We start from the raw sequence: 27,544 nt of genomic DNA on the forward strand, positions 1-27,544 counted from the left end.
TTGCTCCCTCAAGGCATCCCTCATCCTTGCAGCCCCACGCTGGGCCTCTCTAATAGCCCTGCTCTCTGGCTGTTCAAATTCAACCTCCAGGTGTTGAACCTCTGAGTTTCATGCCTGAGTGAATCTTTCACCCTTCCCTTCACAAATGTTATGGAGGGTACACCATGTGGTTATAACCGTGGGGATGTTGTCATCGGCCAAGTCCAGCTTCCCATACAGACAGCACCAGCAGCCCTTTAAATGGCCAAAAGCACACTCCACAGTCATTCTGCACCAATTCAGCCTGTTGTTGAGCTGCTCCTTGCTGCTGTCAAGGCTCCCTGTGTAGGGTTTCATGAGCCACAGCATTAAAGGGTAAGCAGGGTCTCCAAGGATCACAATGGGCATTTCGACTTCCCCTATGGTGATCTTCAGGTCTGGGAAGAAAGTCCTGGCTTGCAGCTTCCTGAACAGGCCAGTGTTCCGAAAGATGCGTGCATCATGCACCTTTCCGGGCCAGCCTGTGTTAATGTCAATGAAACACCCACCGTGACCCACAAGCGCCTGGAGAACCATAGAGAAATACCCCTTCCAATTAACGTACTCGGAGGCTAGGTGGGCTGGTGCCAGAATTGGAATATGCGTCCCATCTATTGCCCCTCTGTAGTTAGGGAATCCCATTTGTGCAAAGCCAACCACAATGTCATGCATGTTACCCAGAGTCACGGTTCTTCTAAGCAGGATGCGATTAATGGCCCTGCAAACTTGCACCAACACAATTCCAGCAGTCGACTTTCCCACTCCAAACTGGTTAGTGATCGAGCGATAGCTGTCTGGAATTGCCAGCTTCCCGATTGCAACAGCGACCCGCTTCTCCATCTGCAGGGCAGCTCTTAATCTCATGTCCTTGAGCCGCATGGTGGGGGCGAGCTCATCACACCGTCCCATGAAAGCGGCTTTTCTCATCTGAAAGTTCTGCAGCCACTGCTCGTGTCAAGGTTCCTCCCCCACTCTGAACTCTAGGGTACAGATGTGGGGACCTGCATGAAAAACCTCCTAAGCTTATCTTTACCAGCTTAGGTCAAAACTTCCCCAAGGTACAAAATATTCCACCCTTTGTCCTTGGATTGGTCGCTACCACCACCAAACAAATACTGGTTACTGGGGAAGAGCTGTTTGGACACATCTTTCCCCCCAAAATACTTCCCAAAACCTTGCACGCCACTTCCTGGACAAGGTTTGGTAAAAAAGCCTCACCAATTTGCCTAGGTGACTACAGACCCAAACCCTTGGATCTGAGAACAATGAAAAAGCATTCAGTTTTCTTACAAAAAGACTTTTAATAAAAATAGAAGTAAATAGAGATAAAGAAATCCCCCCTATAAAATCAGGATGGTAGATACCTTACAGGGTAATTAGATTCAAAACATAGAGAACCCCTCTAGGCAAAACCTTAAGTTACAAAAAAGATACACAGACAGAAATAGTTATTCTATTCAGCACAATTCTTTTCTCAGCCATTTAAAGAAATCATAATCTAACACGTACCTAGCTAGATTACTTACTAAAAGTTTTAAGACTCCATTCCTGTTCTATCCCTGGCAAAAGCAGCATACAGACAGACACACAGACCCTTTGTTTCTCTCCCTCCTCCCAGCTTTTGAAAGTATCTTGTCTCCTCATTGGTCATTGGTCAGGTGCCAGCGAGGTTACCTTTAGCTTCTTAACCCTTTACAGGTGAGAGGAGATTTCCTCTGGCCAGGAGGGATTTTAAAGGGGTTTACCCTTCCCTTTATATTTATGACAGCTCGTCATCCCAGACTTGCATAACGATGTGATCCCACCACTCAGTGCTTGCTTCCCGAGCCCAGAAGCGGTGTTCCACGGTGGTAAGCATGTCCGTGAATGCCACAAGCAATCTTGTGTCATATGCATGACGCAAGTCGACATCATCGTCGGACTCCTCACTGTCAGTTTGTAGATTAAGGAGTAACTCGACTGCCAAACGTGACGTGCTGGTGAGACCCATCAGCATACTCCTCAGCACTTTGGGCTCCATTCCCACAAACCGAAAGGGAAGACAAAGCGCGCAATACAAAAAATGTTGAAAGATGGCACCAAATGTGGACGGAAGCACAGGGATTGCTGGGATGCGAAGTGATGCATCATGGAGCATTAGGACAGGACCCAGAATGCCCCGCACCCCTTGCCCCCTTCCCACAAGCCACAGCGTCAGAATGGGAAGAGGTGGTCTGTGGGTTAGCTCCTCATAATGCACCGCTCCCAATGCCGCTGCAAGTGCCGCAAATGTGGCCACGTCAGTGCGCTTGCAGCTGTCAGTGTGGACACACGGCAGCGCTTTCCCTACCGCTCTCTCTGAGGGCTGGTTTAACTCACAGTGTTCTACATCTGCAAGTGCAGCCATGCCCTCAAGTACACTAAACTATTAAGAACAGTAACTACAACTGTTTACAAAGAAAAAAGTTCAAAGAACCACTGAATGGGAACCACTTGCTAGAGAAAGGGAAGCTTTCCAGCACCGACACTGGCAGTAAGAAGGAACTGAGGGAGGGGAGGCAGCGGTGCCCTTATACCGGCACATATGTATGTCACTACTGAAGGCACCCGAGCCGGTTCCCTACGGATACCACTGAGGGTAAAAACTTCCAGCAAGCACACACACCTACAATGGAATGGACACAAGCAAGCACTTGAAAAAGATATGTACTTCCCCATATAAGAAGCTACAGAGTTTCACTGATGTAAGTGAGCCCTTTTCTCCAAAACAATTCAATTCAGCTCCCCCATGCACCTTGCCTACTCTGCCAGTCCATGAATTCCCTCTACAGCTGAAAAATCATTCTCCCAGTGCTCCCTACCTTCTCTGCTCCAGTTTGGTTGAAAGTAACCATTATTTTCTGAGGAGGCAACTTCCCAGGCACTACCCCTTCCTCCAGTTTGATCTTCTCCTTAAATATTGTCCCTGTCCATTAAGAAATAAAGTATCAACTTGAAATAGAGAATAAAAATTGTTAATAGTGGAGAACATGGCCACTCTGAAGTTCTTTTTGGTTGATGCAGATGCTTTTTTGGTCCAAGATGCTGTCACAGAATGGGTGGAATTTGCCATTATACTGTTAAGAACTAACTTGCTGTATGCTACATAAATCTGACTGAGTCACAAATGAATCATCTGGCTAGGGAGGATTTTAAGGATTTATGTCAGAGGACACAGTGGATGGAAATGAGAAAATAATGCTGATGGCTTAGAACACTCACTACGTATGAGAAATATTTGTACCACGCTGCTTAGATCCAATTTATACTAGAACTACTCTCTCAAGCTTTGGGTCAGAGCAGAAAAAGGGTAAAACTCTCTGATGTGTAGAAAGGAGAGATGACCTTTGTAAAGAAATGCTTCTGGGATCCAAAGAACAATTTTATCTTTGTGAGAGCTCCAACAAGATTTCTTGAAGGAGTGGGCTCTTATTTCTGTTGATCTCCTAATGGAGATTATGGCTAGTAAGAAAAATGGTTTTAAGGGAAATAAGATAAAAAGATGTATATTGAATAGTTTCAGAACTGGAAAAATTAGGGCCTATAGGAGTATGGAGCAATGAACCAGTAAGATTATTTTAGCAACAACATTTTGAATGGACTTAATGGGAAGAAATGAGGGCACTGAGGGCAGAGAGGAAGAGATTACAGTCGATAAGGTGTGGGATGATTAGGGCTGGACAAGAATTTTGGCAGTGTGGGCAGAAAGGAGAAGTTGGCTCTTAGTAGTGTTGCGCTGAAAGAAGTGGAAAGAGTTAAACATGACCTGGATGTGTGGCTCAAAAGAGATGGGACTGTGTCATTGTTACAAACACTGCACTTTTTAGCATTTGTCACTTTTACTTAAAAACCAATAAACTATACCTGGAAATGTTAGATTCAGCATTTTCCTCCAAAGTTTCTAGCTGCCAGGAAATAGACCCACTTTCTTTCTGTCGGGAGCTATGGATTTGACTTATCGAACAATGTTGGATTTGCTTAGCCAGATCTATATATTTATTAGCCACAGGCTCGATGTGATTTAGGCTGCAGTGTGTGCAGTAGATAAGAAGTTTTACAGCTTTGATTTGGAATATTAAAGGCTTAGTAAACTTTAAAGTTTTGTAACTTTGATTTTGAATAAGTCTTGATGGACACAGTATTGTTTAATAAAAATATACAAATGACCTTACGGCACTGATAAATAACTGAAAACCTGGACAGCATTCTCACATTAGGAGATCAGGGAAATGTTAAAAAAAAGTTGGAGAGAGGAAAAATTAGGACATTTTTTTGCAATACATGAAGAAAGAATATGCACAACTTAGCTCTGCCCTATCTATCTCACCTATTATTTTATCACAAGCTTGGCTCCCACTTTCACTTCACCAATGATGCCAGCTTGATTGCCTGATTCTCCATTTCTCTGACAAGCACTTTTGTTCTTTCTCCCTTGTTGCTTCTTATGAGTGGGGAAAACTACCAATAAAAATCCATAAAGCCACCATCTTATGCTCCTTTAAGTTCCTCCTCAAAATTGACCTCCTCCATAAAGCATACAAACTGTCAAATGCTAGTGACTAAGCAGGAGCAAATTTCTGATTACTGCTCCTGACTGGCTAAGAATTGGGCACATTTTACTATTTTTGATACCTCAACTCGCTTCCTCTGCACCCTGACCCATTTCTTTGTTTCATCCACCTGTTATGTCTGACACCTAGCAAAATAGGATCCCAACTTGGTTGACCTACAGGCACTATCACTATGAAAATGTTCGTGAGAACTATAGCACGTAGTAAAATTATTTTGATATCTTGTACAGTCTTACAAACTGTTGTACTTTTTACTCCATGTCATCTCAGGACAGGATGCAGAGATAAAGTTCCTTGACACCTTAAATGACTGCTTTTTGGAGCAGCTAGTCCTGGAACCCACAAGAGGAGAGGCATTTCTTGATTTAGTCCTAACTGGAGCACACGATCTGGTCCAAGAGGTGAATATAGCTGGACTGCTTGGTAATAGTGACCATAAGATAATTAACTTTAACATCCCTGTTGCGGGGAAAACACAAAAGCAGCCCAACACTGTAGCATCTAATTTCAGAAAGGGGAACTACACAAAAATGAGGAAGTTAATTAAACAGAAATTAAAAGGTACAGTGCCAAAAGTGAAATCCCTGCAAGCTGCACGGAAACGTTTTAAAGACACCATAATAGATGCTCAACTTAAATTTATACCTCAAATTAAAAAACATACTAAGAGAACCATAAAAAGTACCACCATGGCTCAACAAAGTAAAAGAAGCAGTTAGAGGCAAAAAGGCATCCTTTAAAAAGTGGAAGTTAAATCCTAGTGAGGAAAATAGAAAGCAGCATAAACTCTGACAAATGAAATGTAAAAATATAATTCAAGGACTTCAAGGACATTGAAGTCAATGGTAAATGGGACAAAATACAACATGGTTTTACAAAAGGTAGATCATGCCAAACCAACCTGATCTCCTTCTTTGAGAAAGTAACAGATTTTTTTAGACAAAGGAAACTCAGTGGATCTAATTTACCTAGATTTCAGTAAGGTGTTTGATATCGTGCCACATAGGGAATTATTAGTTAAATTGGATAAGATGGGGATCAATAGGAAAATTGAAAGGTGGACAAGGAATTGGTTAAAGGGGAGATTACAACAGGTCCTACTGAAAGGTGAACTGTCAGGCTGGAGGGAGGTTACCAGTGGAGTTCCTCAAGGATCGGTTTTGGGACCAATCTTATTTAAACTTTTTATTACTGACCTCAGCACAAAAAGTGGGAGTGTGCTAATAAAGTTTGCGGATGATATAAAGCTGGGAGGTATTGCCAATTTAGAGAAGGACCGGAATATCATACAGGAGGATCTGGATGACCTTGTAAACTGGAGTAATAGTAATAGGATGAAATTTAATAGTGAGAAGTGTAAGGTCATGCATTTAGGGATTAATAATAAGAATTTTAGTTATAAGCTGGGGACGCATCAATTAGAAGTAACGGAGGAGGAGAAGGACCTTGGAGTATTGGTTGATCATAGGATGACTATGAGCCGCCAATGTGATATGGCCGTGAAAAAAGCTAATGCGGTCTTGGGATGCATCAGGAGAGGTATTTCCAGTAAGGATAAGGAGGTTTTAGTACCGTTATACAAGGCACTGGTGAGACCTCACCTGGAATACTGTGTGCAGTTCTGGTCTCCCATGTTTAAGAAGGATGAATTCAAACTGGAACAGGTACAGAGAAGGGCTACCAGGATGATCCGAGGAATGGAAAACTTGTCTTATGAAAGGAGACTCAAGGAGCTTGGCTTGTTTAGCCTAACTAAAAGAAGGTTGAGGGGAGATATGATTGCTCTCTATAAATATATCAGAGGGATAAATACCAGAGAGGGAGAGGAATTATTTAAGCTCAGTACCAATGTGGACACAAGAACAAATGGATATAAACTGGCCACCAGGAAGTTTAGACTTGAAATTAGACGAAGGTTTCTAACTATCAGAGGAGTGAAGTTTTGGAATAGCCTTCCAAGGGAAGCAGTGGGGGCAAAAGATCTATCTGGCTTTAAGATTCAACTCGATAAGTTTATAGAGGAGATGGTATGATGGGATAACATGGTTTTGGTAATTAAATATTCATGGTAAATAGGCCCAATGGCCTGTGATGGGATATTAGATGGGGTGGGATCTGAGTTACCCAGGAAAGAATTTTCTGTAGTATCTGGCTGGTGAATCTTGCCCATATGCTCAGGGTTTAGCTGATCACCATATTTGGGGTCGGGAAGGAATTTTCCTCCAGGGCAGATTGGAAGAGGCCCTGGAGGTTTTTCGCCTTCCTCTGTAGCATGGGGCACGGGTCACTTGCTGGAGGATTCTCTGCTTCTTGAAGTCTTTAAACCACGATTTGAGGACTTCAATAGCTCAGACATAGGTGAGACGTTTTTTGCAGGAGTGGTGGGTGAAATTCTGTGGCCTGCGTTGTGCAGGAGGTCAGACTAGATGATCATAATGGTCCCTTCTGACCTAAATATCTATGAAATATCTATGAATTAGGAAGACCAAAAAAGAATTAAGTACATCAGAAGCAGGACGCTTGCTAAACTACCAGTGGGGCCACTGGACGATTGGGATGCTAAAGGAGCACTCAAGGACGATAAGACCATTGTGGAGAAACTAAATGAATTCTTTGCATCAGTCTTCATGGCTGAGGATCTGAGGGAGATTCCCAAACCTGAACCATTCTTTTTAGACGACAAGTCTGAGAAACTGTCAAGATTGAGGTGTCATTAGAGGAGGTTTTGGAACAAATTGACAAACTAAAGAGTAATACGTCACCAGGACCAGATGGTATTCACCCAAGAGTTCTGAAGGAAATTGAATGTGAAATGCAGAACTACTAACTGTAGCCTGTAACCTATCATTTATATCAAATGACTGGAGGATAGCTAATGTGACATCCATTTTTAAAAAGGGCTCCAGCGGTGATCCCGGCAATTACAGGCCAGTAAGCCTGACTGCAGTACCGGGCAAACTGGTTGAAACTATAGTAAAGAATCAAGTTGTCAGACACATAGATGAACATAATTTGTTGGGGAAGAGTCAATACAGTTTTTGTAAAGGGAAATCATGCCTCACCAATCTACTAGAATTCTTTGAGGGGGTCAACAAGCATGTGGACAAAGAGGATCCAGTGCATACAGTGTACTTAGATTTTCAGAAAGCCTTTGACAAGGTCCCTCACCAAAGGCTCTTAACAAAGTAAGCTGTCATGGGATAAGAGGGAAGGTCCTCTCATGTACTGGTTAAAAGATAGGAAACAAAGAGTAGGAGTAAATGGTAGGAGTAAAGGTTAGGAGTAAATGGGAGTAAATTGTCAGTTTTCAGAATGGAGGGAGGTAAGGGAGGAGGGAGAGAGTGGATCTCTCAAAACTGGGTGATCAGGCAACACAATGGCAGATGACATTCAGTGTTGATAAATGCAAAGTAATGCCCATTGGAAAACATAATCCCAACTATACATATAAAATGATGGGGTCTAGATTAGCTGTTACCACTCAAGGAGTCATTGTGGATAGTTCTCTGAAAACATCCACTCAATGTGCAGCGGCACTCAAAAAAGCGAACAGAATGTTGGGAATCATTAAGAAAGGGATAGATAATAAGACAGAAAATATCATATTGCCTCTATAGAAATCCATAGTACGCCTACATCTTGAATACTGTGTGCAGATGTGGTCCCCCCCATCTCAAAAAAGATATATTGGAATTGGAAAAGGTTCACAAAAAGGCAAGATTAATACGGCTGGGACTTTTCAGTTTGGAAAACAGACGACTAAGGGGGGATATGATACAGGTCTATAAAATCATAACTGGTGTGGAGAAAGTAAATAAGGAAGTGTTATTTACTCCCTCTCATAACACAAGAACTAGGGATCACCAAATGAAAATAATAGGCAGCAGGTTTAAAACAAACAAAAGGAAGTATTTTTTCACACAACATACAGTCAACCTGTGGAACTCCTTGCCAGAGGATGTTGTGAAGGCCAAGTCTATAATAGGGTTCAAAAAAGAACTAGATATTCATGGAGGATAGGTCCATCAATGGTTATTAGCCAGGATGGACAGTGATGGTGTCCCTAGCCTCTGTTTGCCAGAAGCTGGGAATGGGAGACAGGGGATGGATCACTTGATGATTACCTGTTCTTTTCATTCCTTCTGTGGCACCTGGCATTGGCCACTGTCAGAAGACAGGATACTGGGCTAGATGGACCTTTGGTCTGACCCAGTATGGCCGTTCTTATGTTCCACTATTCCTCTCTCAGTTCCTAACAACTAATTTAAAAAAACAGTAACAAAATGGTAGAAGTGGTCTTCCTCAAAAAATTCTCTACTTTTCACCTGTAATTCCATAGCCCCTTGCTCTATTGTGCATGCTGCTGGACACCAGGGATTGTTTTTTTAAGGTGTAAGGTATTCCTCTAGCCTCTGGGACTGCTGCTTTTTCTTCTTCTTTTAAATTCAGAGTCTCTGCACACCTTTCAAACACTTGTGTTAATACTTGCATACATCTTTATAAGAAGAATATTTCATAGCTTAACTCAACACTGCAAAGTTACGGGGATACATTCCACTTATTCTCCTTCGTGGCTGTACCTACAATACCCTGCTTTATGACATGAGAGTTAAATAATTTTTCTGATAAATTACATCAGTTCTTTCCCCCATGTATATTTTGAATAAGATGAAAGGTCAATGAAAAAGGCAACAAGATTGAAGAACTAAAGAGTAAAGTTTTCAGACAGACTGATCATAACAAGACAATATTTTACTCTGGTCTCTGTTTCTGAAGGCATGTGCTAAAGATTTATGGGAACATGGTGCAGAATGAACTATTATATTAAACACTGGAACATTCTTTCACCTCAGGCCAAAGATATATACAGTAAAAGCTTTTTTATCCAGCATCCTGGGGGAATGGGGGGGTGCCGGGAAGTGAAAAATTCCAGTTAACTAAGAGGGAGGGAGTTTGGGTGCAGGAGGGGATGCAGGACTGAGGGTTTGGGGCGCTGGATCCGGGCGGCTCCTTGCAAGCAGCAACATGTCCCTGCTGCTTCTAGGCGGAGGTGCAGGTAGGAGGCAATGTATGCTGCCTCCACCCACAGGCGCCATCCCTGCAGCTCCCATTGGACATGGGTCCTGGCCAATGGAAGCTGCAGAGCTAGCGCTCGAGGCAAGGCAGGGCGGGGGCAGTGCGCAGAGCTGCATAGCCACACCTCTGTCTAGGAGCAGCAGGGACATGTCGTCGCTTGCAGGGAGCCACCCAAAGTGAGTGCCGTCCAGATTCAGCACCCCGAATCCCCTCCCACACCCCAGCCCTCTGCCCCGAGCCCACCCACACCTAAACTCCCTCCCAGAGCCCGCACCCCGCACCCCCTCCCACGCCTCAACCCTGTGCCCCAGCCCTGAGCCTCTCTTGCACTCCGAACTCCTTGTGACCATTCCTCCACCTAAGAGCAGCAGGGACATGTCACCGCTTCCAGGGAGCCACGTGGAGCCAGGTAGGGAGCCTGCCGGCCCCACAGCAACCGGATTTCAATGAAGATCAGAAATGCTGGTTTATAGAGCTTTCTGGTTGGTAAAGTGCTGGATAGCACAGCTTTCATTGTACACAGAATTTGTACTGAAGTGCAAAACTGATATAAAATGCCTAGATAATAGTATTCCTATTTCAGTAGCCCCAAACACCACGTAAAGGGCTTACAAGAAATTATTACCTGGGTTTCAATAGAGGGAAAATACTTATTATAGACATGTATAATTGTATCTGATGAATATTTGGTGTTTCAGACAAAAAAGTAGAAAATTTTCAAAAGACAGCAAAATGTACAACCATACACAGCACTCACATGAATAATTCATTGACTTCATTGGGATTACTCATTAGTAATTGTCACAGAAATGGGCCGTGAGTGGTGGAAATACTTGTCTTATTCAGGATATTCCATCCCTGCTAAATCCATTCAAATAGTGAAACTCTCCTAATATTCATTTCTTCATAGTTCTTTTCTTATCCCCTACTTTACTAGATCAAAAGAGCTGTTTTTATTTTTATATTCAAAAACCAACTACATATTTTAGCACTAATAATTGTAGATGGAATGAAATGTAAGAACAATGGAAAGATGATTAAGTTTAAGTGGTGCTGGTTGCTTTTTATAACAAAAATATGAGAAAGTGATGGTCAAAAATAAAAAAGTAACAATCTCAGTAAAATTGGAAAAGAAAAAGAAAAGCCATGGAACAACATTTAAATTATAAGAGAGTTTATTCTCCATTATAAAAGTTTATATACCTATCGTTTAATAATTTAAAAATAATGGCTTACGTAAAGAGCTAGAATGGCGTAAAGGGGCCCTTAAAACCCTGGTTCAAATTATGGGAGGATTCTCCTGGTGCAGGCACTTAGGAAGACAGCCACAAGGCTTACTTCTGAGGACCCATCTGCAAGCTCTGGCATATGGAGAAAGGGACTAGGGATTGGATGGGTGCCAGTGACAGGATTTCAACGCACAACGATGTGAAAATTCCTTGTAGCACCATAGCCCATAGGGCAGCCTGGGGAGATGGCTGTAAGTTAGACAGTTCTGAATGCTGCCTAATCATGCTGTGGACGCTGGAACAACTTAGGGTAAGAATGGCACAAAGGAGTCTCAAAGCTACCTTAGTCCCCTTTCCTCCTGGGCTGCGAGTTCTGGGCTGAAACACAGAATAGAATCAAACCACTAACATGTAAAAATCCATGGAAAAGTTTTGCTTAGTGAAACACAGGGGAAAGAGATAAGTTTTTTGTCACAGGAATCGTGGCAGTGGAAAACATACAGCCTTTGGAATAGGCACTGTGGAAAAGTTAAATGTAGGTAAGGTATAAAGTGGAAAATGGTAAGTTTCAGAAGAAATCTGAAGCAGACATGGTGACAAGTTGCAAGTCTAGATCTGGATTTCCCACAATCTGAGTGTTGTAGTAGCCAAGCCAGGTACGAACAAACTTCAACAGGACTTTATTTTTTAAAGTGGAAACCTCTTTTCCAAGCTGCCACCTCACCCTCAGTAGCTCTCCCTCAGCCTCTTCAACTCCTCCCCCCTCCTTCCTGTTTCCTGTCCTTTCAGACTCCCAACAGCCAGTGCTCCCAATTCTAATAATTACAAGCACCATCTAAACACCACACTGAGTTTTTGTTTTGCTTTGACCCATTACGCAAGTATGCATCCATGAAGTTCAACTCTGGATCTGAATTATTCCACAGATTCAGATCCATCTCTAATAAAAACTCATTTAATCATGGCCTGGAGCCCAGACGCTTTTTTTAACTGTCTGAAAACTACTTAAACATACAGCTCCCTTCTTCGTTCTGCTGTATAAAAAATGTCTTTTATTCATACAAACTTTTATGAGAAAAAAATGTATCAGCACTGAAATTTCTGCAGAGTAAGAGAAATATGCAGTACTAGAGGTACCACTTTAAAAAACTTACTGGGAGACTTTTCCTCCACCTCTGTAGGCTCTTTTTTTTCTGCTTTTGGTGGGCCTTTGATTTTGTATATCAGTGAACGAAGTTTGCCCATCCAGGAAGTGTCTTCATCCATCTCCTCTTCTTCTTCGAGTGGAATACCTAACATGTAGTAAAACAAATTAGAAACAAACCATATGCCTTCAAGATAAAATTGTTCAACACACATACTTGAAAAAAATTCCACAACATGTACTGCATAAGGTTAAGAAATCTGTAGATCAGGAATATTGAAAATAGCTTTTAACCAGCGGATTTCTAGAATGTTAGCTATAGTAGTACGCCTCAAAACAGCAAATTTACTACAGTTATAGTATAAATATTACAAATAATCAGATATATAATACTCCTTATGAACATCAGTAATTGATTCCCCTAGTATAACAGGGGAAACAACTATAGAACTATTGTTTTAGGAAGATTCTACTGCAATTAATGATGACACAAAAGTCCTGTAAGATTTGGCTCGGTTTTAGGGAGAGTTTAACAATATATTCTTCTGAATGGGATGATTTAAAGGGGTTGGTTTGATGCTTTTATTTATTGGCTGGTGGAGTTTGTTTCTTGTTAAAGGACCATGAGAGGTGGGAGGATACCAGAACTTGGGCTCAAGCCCAATCCTGGAAGTCTACACAGCAATGAAACAGCCCTGCAGCCTGAGCCCCGTGAGCCCGAGTTGGCTGGCATGGACCAGTCACAGGTGTCTAGCTGCTGTGTAGACAGACTCTCACAGCACCTAGAGCTGACCAGACTGTGTCTGAACCATGCTTAAAGAGCTGCTCCATCCCCTTATAGCTCCTATGTGTGACAGGACTGTGCATGCATATTCTCCACTGAGCAACTGATATGTTCCCTCCAGACCAGGAATACAGGGGTAAAAGTGGTCTTTCCCTATAATTGATGCTACCAGTTGTTTCATGCTGTGGTGGAGCCAGACACTTGAATGGAGAGCAGGGAGCCTCTCTCTCCAACTGGCAGCCAGGCAGTATGGAGGAGGAAGCAGTCTGATTCAAATGCAAAGGAGACAAAATCCAGACAGGATGGGAGCGGGGGGAAGGGAGGAGTAGATTAGGACACAGAATCTGGTAAGAGTGGGACCGGAAGTGAGGATGGAAACTGGGATTGGCTGGGCCAGGAAGCTGCAATCTGGAGGGAGGGAAAGCTGAGACTGGAATCCAGGCTGCAGGGAAGGGGAATGGGACTGAGAGATCATGAGGGAAACAGAGAGGGGGAACTAGGGTTCAGTTGGCTGGAGGGAGATGGGGGACGCTAAGATCATATGAGGAGCTGAGGTGTCGGAGGAGAACTTGGACTGGCTGTGCAAAGAGACAAGGATCCACAGAGGGGAGCAGACTGCAGCAAAGAGTCAGCAGGAAGGGGATGGGTGAGATTGGATTGGATAAGCCTAAGGAGAGAGACTAGAACTGGGAGTCAGTGGGGGGAGCGGAGGACAAGCTGGATGAGGAGCTGGGAGAAAGTAACTAGGATTGGCTGGGCAAGCAGACTGGGATTGGATGTGGGGAGGGGGAGAGAGGGACTAAGAGAACCTGGAGGTGGAGACTAGGATTGCTTGGCAAGGAGACTGTGGTTAGTATAAGAAGCCTGAGCAGTGAAGACTGAGACCAGGTAGGTAAAGAGAGTGGGACTGGAAAAAGGAGATGAGAGTGGGGAAAAGACAGACCAGGGACAAGGATAAATTGGATGATATGTAGTGCAGAAGGGGTCAAATCTGGGGGAAAAGAGGCAACAGGGTCTGTGTTCATTAGATCTACTCTCCTCCAGAGCCTGGAATGAAACCCAAGATTCCTGAGTTTCACCAGATCTCTCAGAAACACACTGCCAGTGTCCTATCGCTCTCTAATGTTGACCTGCAAAGACGTTTACAACCTACTACTTCTATCAGTTACCCCTTTAACTCAAATGGCAGAGTTCTGTGAAGTTCCAACTCTTAGGATTCCAACTCTGCAGAAGAAACATGTAGGTGTCAAGAAGATATCACATAATGGAATTTCTGAATTTTCAGTTTGCTTTTTAAAAAAATCTAGGAAATTGCATACAAACAGCTATGTTAAAAGAACAACTGTTAAGGTTGCAAAGTCAAGCATTCAAAAGTTAAGAAATGCCAGAAGCAAAGTTGCCTGTGTACCCTTCATTCAGCTAATTTCTGCGTATGCATTATACTTTCCTCAATTACATTGTCACAAACTATTTTTTCTACTTAGCATTCTGAGAGTACTTAGCATTTTATACCACTTAATATGTTCGCAGTACAGCTCCCACTGACTTCAGTTGCATATGTGAGTGCTAAGCACTTTTGTAAATTAGATCCCAGGGTCCCTAATCAGAAAATCAGGAACACAAATGATTATCACTTGTGAAGAGTTTGGTATCCATGACTTGCCTCACACAGAAACTATCTAGCAGAGATAGATTCCACTTCTCCAGGAAATCATTCAACTGATTTAACCATAAGATCATCCTTTCTCTTCCTACAATCCCCTGCCTTATTCATTACACACCTTCCAATCTCCTAGCGAAACCCCTGCCACACAATCCACACAGTAGGGTATATGTGCACTACATTTAAAAACCTGTGACTGGCCCTTGCCAGCTGACTCCGGCTCACGGGACTCAGGTTTGCTGGGCTGTTTAATTGCCATGTAGACATTCAGGCTTGGGCTCCAGCCTGAGTCCTGGGACTCCACAAGTGGGGAGGGTCCTGGAGCTCAGGCTCCAGCCTGAGCCTGAATGTCCACACCGCAATTAAGCCCAAGCCCTGTGAGCCTGAGTCAGCTGGCCAGCCATGGGTGTTTAATTGCAGTGCACACATAGTGTGCAGGTGGTAGAGTCCCCCTTGCTATGCCAGAGGTTGGTCCTGGCTTGCACCACCAGAACTGGAATCCTCTTGGACTATGATTGGAGGGACTGGATGGACGCCCATGATGCTCAGCCAGCGCATGGGGTTATCATTGTCATCTGGTCCAGGAGGTGACGGCGGCCTTGCCTCCTCCTGCTTCTCTTGTCTTCCTGGAGCAGGTCCTGTGGGAAACTGCTCCCCAGCCACCCCTCACCCCTGGCCCTCCAGAACTTGACTTCGGACCCCTGCCCTGTGAGCCACCCTGGCCTCCCTGACGGGCAACCTAAGTCAGCTGAACGACATCCAGCCAGTCCTTCTCCAAACCATGCCCAGGAAAACATCTGTATGCACTTGTGCTTCATACGATTCACTTCTTCGTCCTTGTGTCCTGCCCTGACAGCAAGTGGCAGGACCAGCCACCTGTTGCCTCTTTCAGCACTTGCTGAACCTCTCACTGAGGTTCTGGCTGCACTTCTCCCCGGACCTCCTGATTTTTGCACACCCCATCTGTGGCTTCACAACACCTCCTCCTCGACCTCCTTCCAGCACTGGCCAATACGGCCATCACACCAGGTGGAGGAAGCTAGAGATGGGCTGCTCTGCATCTGCGAAGCCTACATTCAATCCCTTGTTTGATCGTGCCTCCAAACAGAGTTCCTCTGGGCGGTGTCTACTGCCTTCTCAGAAGCCTTTGAGGAGCAGTGGGCGCTGTTGGAGTTCTCTGTTTAGTGTCCCCTTCATGTTCTTTGATTTTTGCCTTATGACTTTCACGCCCATCCCTGTTTTTTCATTTGTTGTCTCCACCATTCAGTTGTGGCCCAGGTCCACTGGTACCTCCCTCTGGGTTAAGTGAGAGGGACTTTAGGAATGGATGGGCTTAGGCCAACCACTTCCCGGTACCCAGAATACAATTTATGCAATAAATGAAGCAGTGTCCAACAAATGAAGCAGAACCTTCACTACACAACCATGAACCATCCCAAGAGCACGTCCATTCTGTGCACGGAAGCAAGAGTCCTGTGGAAACAATAGTGTGTGCTCATGTAACTAAAGAATATATCACAACACATTCACACAAGGGGGCCAAATTAAGGTTGCACAGGCAACTTTAATTCTGGCATTTCCTAACTTATGAAGCAAAACGAACAAAAAAAGTATGCCCCCTCTCCCCCGTGTAATATATAATTATGTCTAGCGGGTCAGTCTCCATTTTTACAGCTGTAAGTCTAATTAATTTTTAGGGTATCCAGAACTTCTTCCCTGGTGATTTTTTTGTTATTTAAATTTAATTAATCACCATCATCTCCTCCTCCTTCTTCTAATATCAGGGCTAGGTAGGGCTGAAAATTTAAATAATATATAATAAAAATGTTCAATTCAATTAAAACATTACAATGGAAATAAACCATGACACACACTTTAGATACTTTTGGGACTTAGAAACTCCAGGAACAGTCATTCGATACATAACACAACTAAAATGAAGTAAGTTATGTCTTCAGTATCTTGCTTGCCATGGAAAAGAATCAGAACTAAAATGTATAATGTTCAATCAGTGAAAAAAATAATTTGCCTCTCACCACAGTGAATTAGAAGATCATCGTGAAACTCATATAGCTCTTCCCGAATCTCCTCTGGACAGGGACAATCTTCTCTCAGTTGAAAATTTAGCAACATATTAATCTTTTAAGGACAAAAATAAACCCAAATATTTAGGACTGCACAGGGGCCTACACAGAGTACAGTAACACAGACATACTTTACTGTTACTTATTTACACTTGGTTCTCAAAAGAACTGGCTTAAGGATTTTAATTATGATTCAGGCTGTCAAGCAATTAAAAAAATTAATTGTGATTAATCACACTGTTAATAATAGAATACCATTTATTTAAATATTTTTGGATGTTTTCTACATTTTCAATTATATTTATTTCAATTACAAACACAGATACAAAGTGTATAGTGCTCACTTTATTTTTATTACAAATATTTGCACTGTAAAAAACAAATTGTATTTTTCAATTCACCTAATACAAATACTATAGTGCAATCTCATTATCATGAAAGTTGAACGTACAAATGTAGAATTATGTAGAAAAAAATAACTGCATTAAAAAATAAAACAATGTAAAACTTTAAGGCCTACAAGTCCACTCAGTCCTACTTCTTGTTCAGCCAATTGCTCAGGCAAACAATTTTTTTTACTTTTGCAGGAGATAATGCTGCCCGCTTCTTGTTTACAATGTCACCTGAAAGCGAGAACAGGTGTTTGCATGGCATTGTTGTAGCCAGCATCTGGCAGGTAAATACCTGCCAGATGAGCTAAAGATTCATATGTCCCTTCATCCTTCAACCACCATTCCAGGGGACATGCGTCCATGCTGATGACTGATTCTGCTCAATAACGATCCAAAGCAGTGCAGACCAACATGTTCATTTTCATCATCTGAGTCAGGTGCCACCAGCCAAAGGCTGATTTTCTTTTTTGGTAGTTCAGGTTCTGGTAGTTTCTGCATCAGAGTGTTGTTTTTTTAAGACATCAGAAAGCATGCACCACACATCGTCCCTCTCAGATTTTGGAAGGCACTCCAGATTCTCCTCCAAGAAGTTCAGTCACAAATTTAACTGACACTTTTTTTTTTTTTTTTAAAAGCATCATCAGCATGGAAGCTTGTCCTCTGGAATGGTGGTCAAAGCATGAAGAGGCATATGAATATTTAGCATATCTGGCATGTAATATCTTGCACTGCTGGCTACAAAAGTGCCATGCGAACGCCTGTTCTCACTTTCAGGTGACACTGTAAATAAGAAGCGGGCAGCATTATCTTCTGTAAATATAAACAAACTTGTATCTCTTAACGATTGGCTGCACAAGAAGTCAGACTGAGTGGACCTGTAGGCGCTAAAGTTTACATTGTTTTGTTATGGAGTGTAGGTATGTAACAAAAAAATCTACATTTGTAAGTTGCACTTTCACCATAAAGAGATTGCTTGTATGAGGTGAATTGAAAAATACTACTTTTGTTTGCCATTTTTACAGTGTAAATATTTGTAATCAAAAGTATTATAAAGTGAGCACTGTATACTTTGTATTCTGTGTTGTAACTGAAATAAATATATTTTAAAATGTAAAAAACAAATCCAAAAATATTTAACAAATTTCAATTGGTATTCTATTGTTTAACAGTGCAATTAGAACTGTGATTAATCACAATTAATTTTTAAAATGTGATTAATTTTTAAAAGTTAATCGCGTAAGTTATCTGCGATTAATCAACAGCCCTCATTATGATTCATATAAAAAGATTCCCAACAATAAAAAAAGTTTTAGAGGAGACATTAGCCAATTGTCTTGAAAAAGTAAACAAACATTCCCAAAGCCCCACATAAGTAAAACAGAAAAAACAAACTATCAAAAAATTAGCTCCATAACAAACCTGATGCCTGCTACCTTTTGCATGCATCTCTAATGCAGTACACACAAAAATTATGAAGCAAATAACAGGTAAATTAATTGACTCTGGTGTTTCATAGGTTTCCAACAAATCAGAACATTTTTCTCTCTCTCCTTGAATTTTTCCCCCCTCAAAACTGAGGAACTACTTTTAGAAATGGAGAAGTCAGTTGGTTACAAGATAAGTCCATTTTCATGCATACCAACAGTACTTGCAAAGCAAAAACTGGTAGGTTCACAGAGCTCCATTCAGGGGTCTGAGGACAATATTTTCAAACCTATGCATGAAAGTTAAGTTCTTAGATCCACATTTAGTCACTTCTATAAAAGTGGCCTGATTTTCAAAGAAGTTGACTGCCTGTAGTTCCTATTAACTTCAGCACCTTTACAAAATTAGGCAGACTTTAAGTATGGATATAGGATCCTACACTCAGGAATTCAGGTTTGAAAATTTTGGCTTGTAACATCTTGTGGCAGCCTAATAAACTATTTCACATGATGTTCCATCTCTCCCAGGGTCAAAATTCTAGTTTAGGAGTTAGACAGTTCTACCTCTTTCTTTCCTCACTTATCACACTTTAAAAAAACCCTCCTGTCCTTTATTTTACCTGTTCTTGAGGGGGAGAGCGAAATTCCTTCGTCTTCTTGGCAGTCAAAGCAGCAGACATGTTTAATGCTTGCATGAGTTCATTGTACCTGTATTTCTGATTATATTGCAGCTTTGACACATAATTATCTGCAAACGATACAATAGCTTCAACCCTGTGTCGCAGCTCACAGTCACAGAAATAATTGAGTAGCTCACACATCTAGCATGAAAAAAATAGAGGAGAGTTAAATATCTTAATTGAGAATCTAACCCATAAACTCTAAAATGAAAGAACAACAATGAACATTGCACACTAATACGAAAGGTTCTTCTATTTGCCAGGCAATAAAAATTAGAATAATAAAAATATTTATTTTTTCACTAACTCTGATTTTTAACAAGTAATAATAAATATATACAGATATTTTATTATTATGATCTACATTATTTTGCATTTATACACTGCCTTTCATTGGATGCTGTCAAAGTGCTTTATAAATGTTTCTTCTCTCCCATAACATTCATGTCAAGTACCTTGCATGTGAAGTGATTTGCTCAAGGTCACACAGCAAGTCAATGATGGAGCCAGGACTAGAACCTGGGAGTCCTGAATCCCAGGTTACTGGCTGCAAACACTAGACATCATACCCTATTCTTGTTTCATCAGTATTACATTTGATATACATTTACTTTAAAATGGTCACCTGGAGTTTAACAGATTCAGGTAATCTTGTCTGCACTAAGCCTTTCATCGGCGGTTTAGTTTCCTTTAATGCCTCTTCCCCAGCTTCCACAGCTTTTTCTTCAATCTGTGTAACTTCCTCCTTATCCGTTTTCTCTTCTGTTTCTTCCTTGTGCTCTCCAAACACATTGGGATCAATAAGGAGTAAAATCTGTTTCACATCATCATCATCAAAAACCCCCATTACAAGTAAAGTTCCTATAAGTTTAAGAACAGGAACAAACTGGAATTCAACTTTTCCTCCAACAGGGTCTCGAATATGAACACCACTACAGTGTACTGCCTCTGTCAGCATGCTTATGGCCTTGGTTTTGAGTATCTCAAGTGGTATCTCTGGACTGGGCTTCTGATGTTCTTCACTGGCCACAATGAAACAAGGAGTAGAAAAATTAAAACCTGGTTTCAAACAAGTGCTAAGCCCAACTCCTGGTAACCCATGTCTCTTTGATTCATCAGGATATAATTCAATTTTTCTAGTTTCATCTGTAATTGGAATGATAAATTCATTGTTCATCATAAGCTTGGCTTCTTTGGCACGTTCCAAATGAATACTGATAAGTAGATCATAGAATCCGGCGCGTAAGAGTCCAGGTAAATACTGATTATCTATTGTGTAAAATAACTGAGATAGGTCCACATGGCTACAAAGTGCATAAGCAACTCTATTATTACCCAGTGCACAAACTGAGCTATAGAGTTTTAAAGTGTGGTAGTGGAATTGCAGCAAATCCTCTTGTTCACATAGCTCCAATATATCAACACACCTGTAATGCAAAACAAAGAAACATGACAGTGAACATCATAAATGAGATTTTATTAAATACATCCACAAACAAACTGGGGGAAAACAGGAATAATGGTATAATGAGTTAAAGGATAAGGTTTTGATTAGTTCTGTTTTACACTACATGTATTCACTTTAGTACCTAATAATCGCTATGTCCACATCACCTAACCAGCAAGTGATAATTTAGAAATCCCTAGTAAGGAGAGGACAAATACTGAAATAAAAGGGATATGGCAGATAAGTTATCTAATATATGGAAACGCTTGCAGAGCACCTGAGTACCCATTCAAGAATATTAATTTTCAAAAGACAATATTTTACTTTAAAGGTCCAAAACACTTCAGTAACATCATTATAAGATGCAGTGTTTTTGGAGCATTCCTGAAGAATACTGTAGTATTTCTGGATAAAGTACACTATGTTTAGCTCTTTTTCTTGAACCAAATTTCACTAAAATTGACCTACCAAAAGCAGAATTATTAAATCAGTCTGCAAAAGACATATGGTTAAAAAACTACATTTTTGCACAGGATCAAGTTATGCATATTAGAATATCAAATAAAACAGCCAAAACTACATTACTGTAACTCTGAAGATAAAATTGAACATTCAGTGCAATTTAGAGGGAGTTTAGCTTTCTAAAATATTATTTCAATCAAGAATATGTAGTTTAATGACTGTAAAACTAAAGTAGATTATAGGAAAATATTAAATACTTTTAAAAACAACACAAAGAAGCAGAATTACAGCATTTGCATTTAATTTATATTTGTGTTTTGAACTGGGTGAAGATTCAATCCAAAGTATTTTAGAAGGTCTAGCTCTACCTTTTAATGAAACAAAATCAGATATTCTCCTAACGTCTGTAAAGGGTTCTATTTTACCTACAGTAGTGATCAAATGGCATCAAAATTATTTGGCTTTTAATATCTATTTGAATCACATATATACTAGATGTTAGTTACAGTAAATGAGATCAGAAATTCTAAATGACTGTCAAAGTAATTCAGACTACAGCCTGACTGTACTCCTAGGCATTGAGGACACCCCTCTGAAAGAGGGACCTCAGTTAGCTACCCCTACATATTTCCTTCACAAGAAAACTGCTGTGGTTCTCTCCAAATGTACCTGTTCTCCTCTGGAATATGAAGTGCCATCATTTGCAGTGGCTCCAGACACTGCACTACCCAACCATGGCGTTCACTGATACGCTCAGTCTCCACCTTCAGGAAGCTGTTAGGCATTCTGCTCCAGAGCACAGGTGTAATTGTTTGCACATCAAGGCGTGGGGGGCACTGAGGAATGGGATTTTTCTCTTCACTTTTAAAGATGGCTGCTGATAAAGGCATGGTGTTCTGCAATAAATAAATTGGAAAATTAAAAAGAAAATATTTTAAATTGTTTACCAGCATCTTATGGCACAAATATTACCATGTGTAATGGTTTAAAACGCACACAAACACACACTCTTAAATATGTGGCTTCTGTATAACAGTAGTTATTTTTCACTAGTCACTGGGAGACTCCCACTGAGGATTACAGAAATTTATAAATTTGCAAATAAGCAAACAAACTCAACTTTAAAGATATCAAGGGTACTTAATTTATTTTGACAAATGTAGTTTTGTTTTAGAACATGGTCCATCTTGCTCAATATCCTGTCTATGACAGTAGTGTGTTCCAGAACATAAGGAAGAGCATACAGATCTCAGCAATTATGGAGTGATCCACACATCTTCCCCGCACGACTTCTGGTAGTCATAGGGTTAGGGTTGCCCCAAGCTTGGGGTTGCATACCTGATCATCTTGGCCAAAAGCCATTGATGGATCAATCTTCCATGAATTTATCCAGTTCTTTTTTGAACTCAGTTATGTTTTTGGCCATCACACCATCCCACTGCAATCCACAGTTTATCGATGTGTTGGGTGAAAAAGTATTTCCTCTTTTTTGTATTAAATCTGCTACCTATTAATTTCAGTAGGTGTCCCCTGATTTTTTATATTGTGGGAAAAGATAAATAACATTTCTCTATTCACTTTTTCCATACCATTCATGATTTTATAGACCTCTATTGTATTTCCCTTTAGTTGTTTCTTTTCTAAACTGAACAGCCCTAATCTTTTTAGTCTCTCGTCGCACGGAAGCTGTTCCATAATTTTGATAATCTTTGTTGCCCTTGTCTGAACATTTTCCAGTTCCACTATATCCTTTTTCAGATGAGGTAAGCAGAACTTGACACAGGATTCAAGATGTATGTGCACAATGGATTTATAAAGTGGCATTACAATCTTTTCTGTCTTCTTTTCTATCCTTTTCCTAATTGTTCTTAACATACTGTTAGCCTTTTTGACCACTGCTGCGCACTGTACAGAAGATTTCAGAAAACAATCTGCAGTGACTCAGAGATCTTTTTCTCGGGTAGTAGCAGCTAATTTAGAACCCATTGTTGTATCTGTATAGTTGGGATTATTTTTTTCAATATGCATTACTTTGCACTTATTAATGTTGAATTTCATCTGTCATTTTTTTGCCCAGTCACGTGGTTTTTTAAAATCACTCTAACTCCTGCTTTGGACTTAACTAGGTTGAATAATTTTATATCATCTACAAACTTTGCCACTTCACTGTTCACCCCATATAATGAACAGCACAGATCCCAGTACAGATCCCTGGGGGAGCCTGCTGTTCACCTCTTTCCATTGTGAAAACTGACCAATTATTCCAACACTTTGTTTCCTGTCTTTTAGCTACTGATGAGCTACTCATCCATGAGAGGACCTTCCCTCATTAACCTATTTAGTTTCCGTAAGAGCCTTTGGTGAGGGACCTCATCAAAGGCTTTCTAAAATCCAAGTACACTATACTCCCTGGATCACCCTTATCCACATTCTCAAAGAATTCTAAGAGATTGGTGAGGCATGAGTTCACTTCACAAAAGCCATGTTGACCCTTTCCCAACCAACCATGTTTATCTGTGTGTCTGAGAATTCTGTTCTTTATTATAGTTTCTACAAATTTGTCCTGTACTGAAATTAGGCTCACCTGTCTGTTTTGATTATTATAATTTGCCCTTGTACAATAGTCAATTTACGTGTTTTGTAAAAGTAATTAAGTTTTAACAATACAAGGATCTCACTACCAGGCTTTTCTGTGAGAGCTACCAGATTTAAAATAGCAACATTTATTGATAGAAAACAATTACAAATACCTTTAATTTACCAAGTTCGAAATGAAACAAATTTGTGCTCATAGGTTGTATAAAAACTGCTGGAAATAATTTTGTGGTTGGTTCAACCTGAAAAAATAGATTTATCACAATTAAAAAGGCATAAAGAGTCACTTACCAGTTTATGTCAATATATATACTGTACTGCAACTTCTACATGTTTATTAAATAATTGTACACAAGGCATTAAATTGCCCATCAGAAGCCAAACTACAGTTTGCCCTATATTGTACTGTACAGTGTACCCCAATACTTCAAACACTTAGGCACATATTTAATGTTAAGCATGTGAGTGGCTCCATCAGAGTCAAGGGGACCTTTCTTGAATTTAAAGGTAAGCATGTAGGTATATGCTTGCAGGATCAGGGTATATATGTATGGTGTGTACTATAAAGTCATCTGTAATGTGTCAGCTATTCTATGATAACCTCTTCTGCTCAAGATACAGTTTATTACAAACCAAGATTAAGAAAAAAGAAATATCTATTAGTATATAGGTACTCAATCTGGGAAAGAGCTTTGAAATCAAAATTAGGTAAAATTATTTGAATTTAGGCTTTTTTGTTAGGAAAAAACAGAGGAATCAGGGGTGAAATTCTGTGCAGGAGGGCTGGCTAAAATGGCTTTAACTCACCTCTCAATTCTAGGCAGCTTTGGGGGCCAGAATCACCCAATGTAATTTAGACTGCCCTGGAGGCCCATCTAAATTAAGGCCAACCCTATGGGCAACAGCATTATTCAGTATCTTTGCAGCAATGTGTGCTGAGGCCCTGACCCTGACCCCAACCCCAGCGCTTGCCATATACCAAGCCTCGTGATGGAATCCTTTGAAAGCAGCTTTATCATAGAATATCAGGGTTGGAAGGGACTTCAGGAGGTCATCTAGTCCAATCCCCAATTTTTGCCCCAGATCCCTAAATGGCCCCCTCAAGGATTGAACTCATAAGCCCCTGGCTTCAGCAGGCCAATGCTCAAACCACTGAGCTATCCTTCCCTTCCTGTCTCTCTACAACAGTTCTTCCCCTGGCAAGATATGGGGATTTTTGAGTGCCCTTGTGCCTACTCTAGCCCCTTCATGTTAGGTAAACTCTAATTTGATATGAACTAAACTTCAATGTCATAATTTTGTAAGGGGGAAGAAATGAGGGGAAATGTATCATTTAGCCAGGGTAATGTAAAGTTCTGTTTCATATTAGGATTATTTATAGTGAATTAACAGTTTCTCATACACATATCAAAGGCATAAAAGCTATTATAATTTTTGGAGAACTTGGAATTAACTATTTCCAATTAGATATAGCATTCGCGTCTAGCCCTGAGTGGTCACAACATATTACACCTTAAAACTGTGACATTGTAATTTACAGAGAAACTTGTGTAGACATTTTTTTATTACTTAAAAATTTTCTCTTCTTCCATCTGTATATTTAGATTCTTGGTACTTTACACACAGGAAAAAGTACCAATTTATTTTTAAGAACTCTCTAAAAATTTTTCTCAAGTATTTTTCTGTAAATGGAAAAAACACCTGACCATGTGGAATAGATATATTTTTATGGTCTTTCATTTGGTATGTCCTAATTAATTCACGGTTTCACCATTTACAGTGACCCTAAATGAATAAAATAAACATTTATACCAAATCACTGAATATTTCATATAATATGCATGTATACTACATGTAGCATGTATGTGCAGTTAGTGTACTAGATATGCTGTGTATCAGTGTAAAGTGTCACAAGCTAAAAAGTGTGGCAAACTGCTGAAGGCTGCAGAATTGTGCATTGCAAGTTCTGTAGGTCACTCAGACAATCAATTTTATTCTCTAGAAAAACCACAAGATGCCTTAAATGATCATGCAATCACATCCGGCAAACCATACACTGTAGGTATCCAACATGTCCTAAGCTGATGTATTTTAAGGGAAATACACTCTCAGCATTGGGTTAGGTACAAAATATATGCATTTCTAGCCCCTGGAAAAAAGCAAAATGTGCAATGGTTATACAGCTGTGATTTACGCAGTCTTTCCCTAAGAAGCAGGAAAACAAAGCATCATAGATTGGAAAGCAACATTTTAATACAACAAAGTTGGAAAAATACTGAACGTATCCTAGACATTCTTTTGGAAATTGACTAAAGATGGTAAAATTCTTTGCTATTTGCTAGTAGATAGGTTGACTAGATAGATACTTTCTTTCTGTCTCTCTCAGTTTTAATAATTTACTTTTTATTTTCTAATCTTGTGTGAAGGTCAGCACATTGTTACTAGCCTCGAATAAAATAAACTGCCTTCATAAATCTATATTAAAGATCCCATTTCTCTTTTCTATGATTTGATATTGGTATGACAATTAATTATAAATGTCTCTATTAAATACATATTATTTTTCATTTCCTCCTTATTATATTAAATATAGAAAAAGGTTTCTGAACTTTCTAACAGTATATAATGAATAGGTCTAGAGCCACTCATTATTTTGGTCACTGGACCTTTGTGAATGAAGATCCAGCATACAAATATTGCTCCTCTGCTCCACTTAAGAAAATTGAAAAATGGAAATAGTTACAACATTAGAATAACAAGTATTTCAGTCTTTGTCCAGGGATTTGGCTGAACTATCAGTCACTTGCCCAAAGGAGGTGACTGAAAAAAATCTCATTTATATTTTAGGATTTTCATCCAGAAGTGTTTAAAAAGAAAGACAAAGGCCAAACACTGTTGTTTTCATTATTATTTTGAAAATTAGAGCAAAGAATTAAACAATTTGAAATAGCTTAAAAGTTATTGAGACATGATTCATGTGCAGATTTTTAACTCTTTATTGCCTAAGTACTTTCACAGAAAACACACCTTTATAGGAAGGGCTTCGCTCTGTTTTTTTAGTAGACCACATTAATTTAAAAAAAAAAAATCTGAAAACCACTCAGTATGTTCAAAAGTGTTTTCTGGGAAAAGAATACTTGAAAAAAGAGAGAAGTCCTTTCATGATATTCTGTTTTAAATTTAGTACAAAGACCCTGAGTTTTAATGGCTTGCACATAATAGAAGCATCATTTTGAAAGCTGCCACATCAGGAATAATAATAATGCTAACGTTATCACCACATTTCCCAGGGAGTTCTTTGCAAAATTAAGAAAACACCTAAATGAACAAGGAAGGCTACAAAAAATAACAGACCTAATTGTTCTTATGAGAACAATAAATTCCATGTCTTTATTCAGCAGCTGTTACCTTGATCTAAAACTGGCCATAAAAATCAGGGATCTCACTACAATAGTTTTCAAAGAAAGCAGCACACAGCATTTAATTTAAATATAGTTTAAAGAGTTAAGGGTAATTTTAGTTAACACATACTTTTTTGTGTCTACCCAAGGGTTTTTTGTTTGTTTGTTTTTCTATTATTTTTTTTAAAATAGGATGCCAAAACTGCTTGAGCTCCATTGAAACAGAAACTCTAGTGCACATGGCTCTCTGGCACTAACAACCATGCTCAGTACCTAACCATACCACAAGCAATTCTTATTGACATAGTGCCGAAAATAGCTGTGACAGGTAGAAAACCATCTCTTCACTTATGGCTTAAAATCTTTGTAAATCTGGTGGAGCCAATTGGTGTTAGGAACATTGGTAATTTTTTGGCAAACAAGTAGGTTAGGCTATGGTGTAATAAATTAATGATTGTTGTTCATGCCCCATGAAGCACCCGCAGATGGAGGGATAGGCCTTGGGGCCAAGTGCAAGCTTTTGGGAATTGCTTGGTGGGAGTGGGGAAAGAGGCAG

The 27,544-nt window shown here is 40.2% G+C and overlaps 1 protein-coding gene across 1 annotated transcript in view; it reads right to left on the reverse strand.

Moving 5' to 3' along the window:
• The window catches only part of RYR3 (ryanodine receptor 3), a 481,354-nt gene that overhangs the window by 286,894 nt on the left and 166,916 nt on the right, over nt 1-27,544 (reverse strand). Inside the window, exons 33-38 of the mRNA XM_043549389.1 lie at nt 23,743-23,829; nt 21,662-21,888; nt 19,709-20,510; nt 19,024-19,224; nt 16,540-16,642; nt 12,067-12,204 (exon numbers count right to left, since the gene is read on the reverse strand). Coding sequence (XP_043405324.1) covers nt 12,067-12,204; nt 16,540-16,642; nt 19,024-19,224; nt 19,709-20,510; nt 21,662-21,888; nt 23,743-23,829 — 1,558 coding nt within the window. The remainder of the gene's footprint in view (nt 1-12,066; nt 12,205-16,539; nt 16,643-19,023; nt 19,225-19,708; nt 20,511-21,661; nt 21,889-23,742; nt 23,830-27,544) is intronic.

The sequence above is a fragment of the Chelonia mydas genome, chromosome 6 (genome assembly GCF_015237465.2).
Source record: "Chelonia mydas isolate rCheMyd1 chromosome 6, rCheMyd1.pri.v2, whole genome shotgun sequence".
Lineage (NCBI taxonomy): Eukaryota > Metazoa > Chordata > Testudines > Cheloniidae > Chelonia > Chelonia mydas.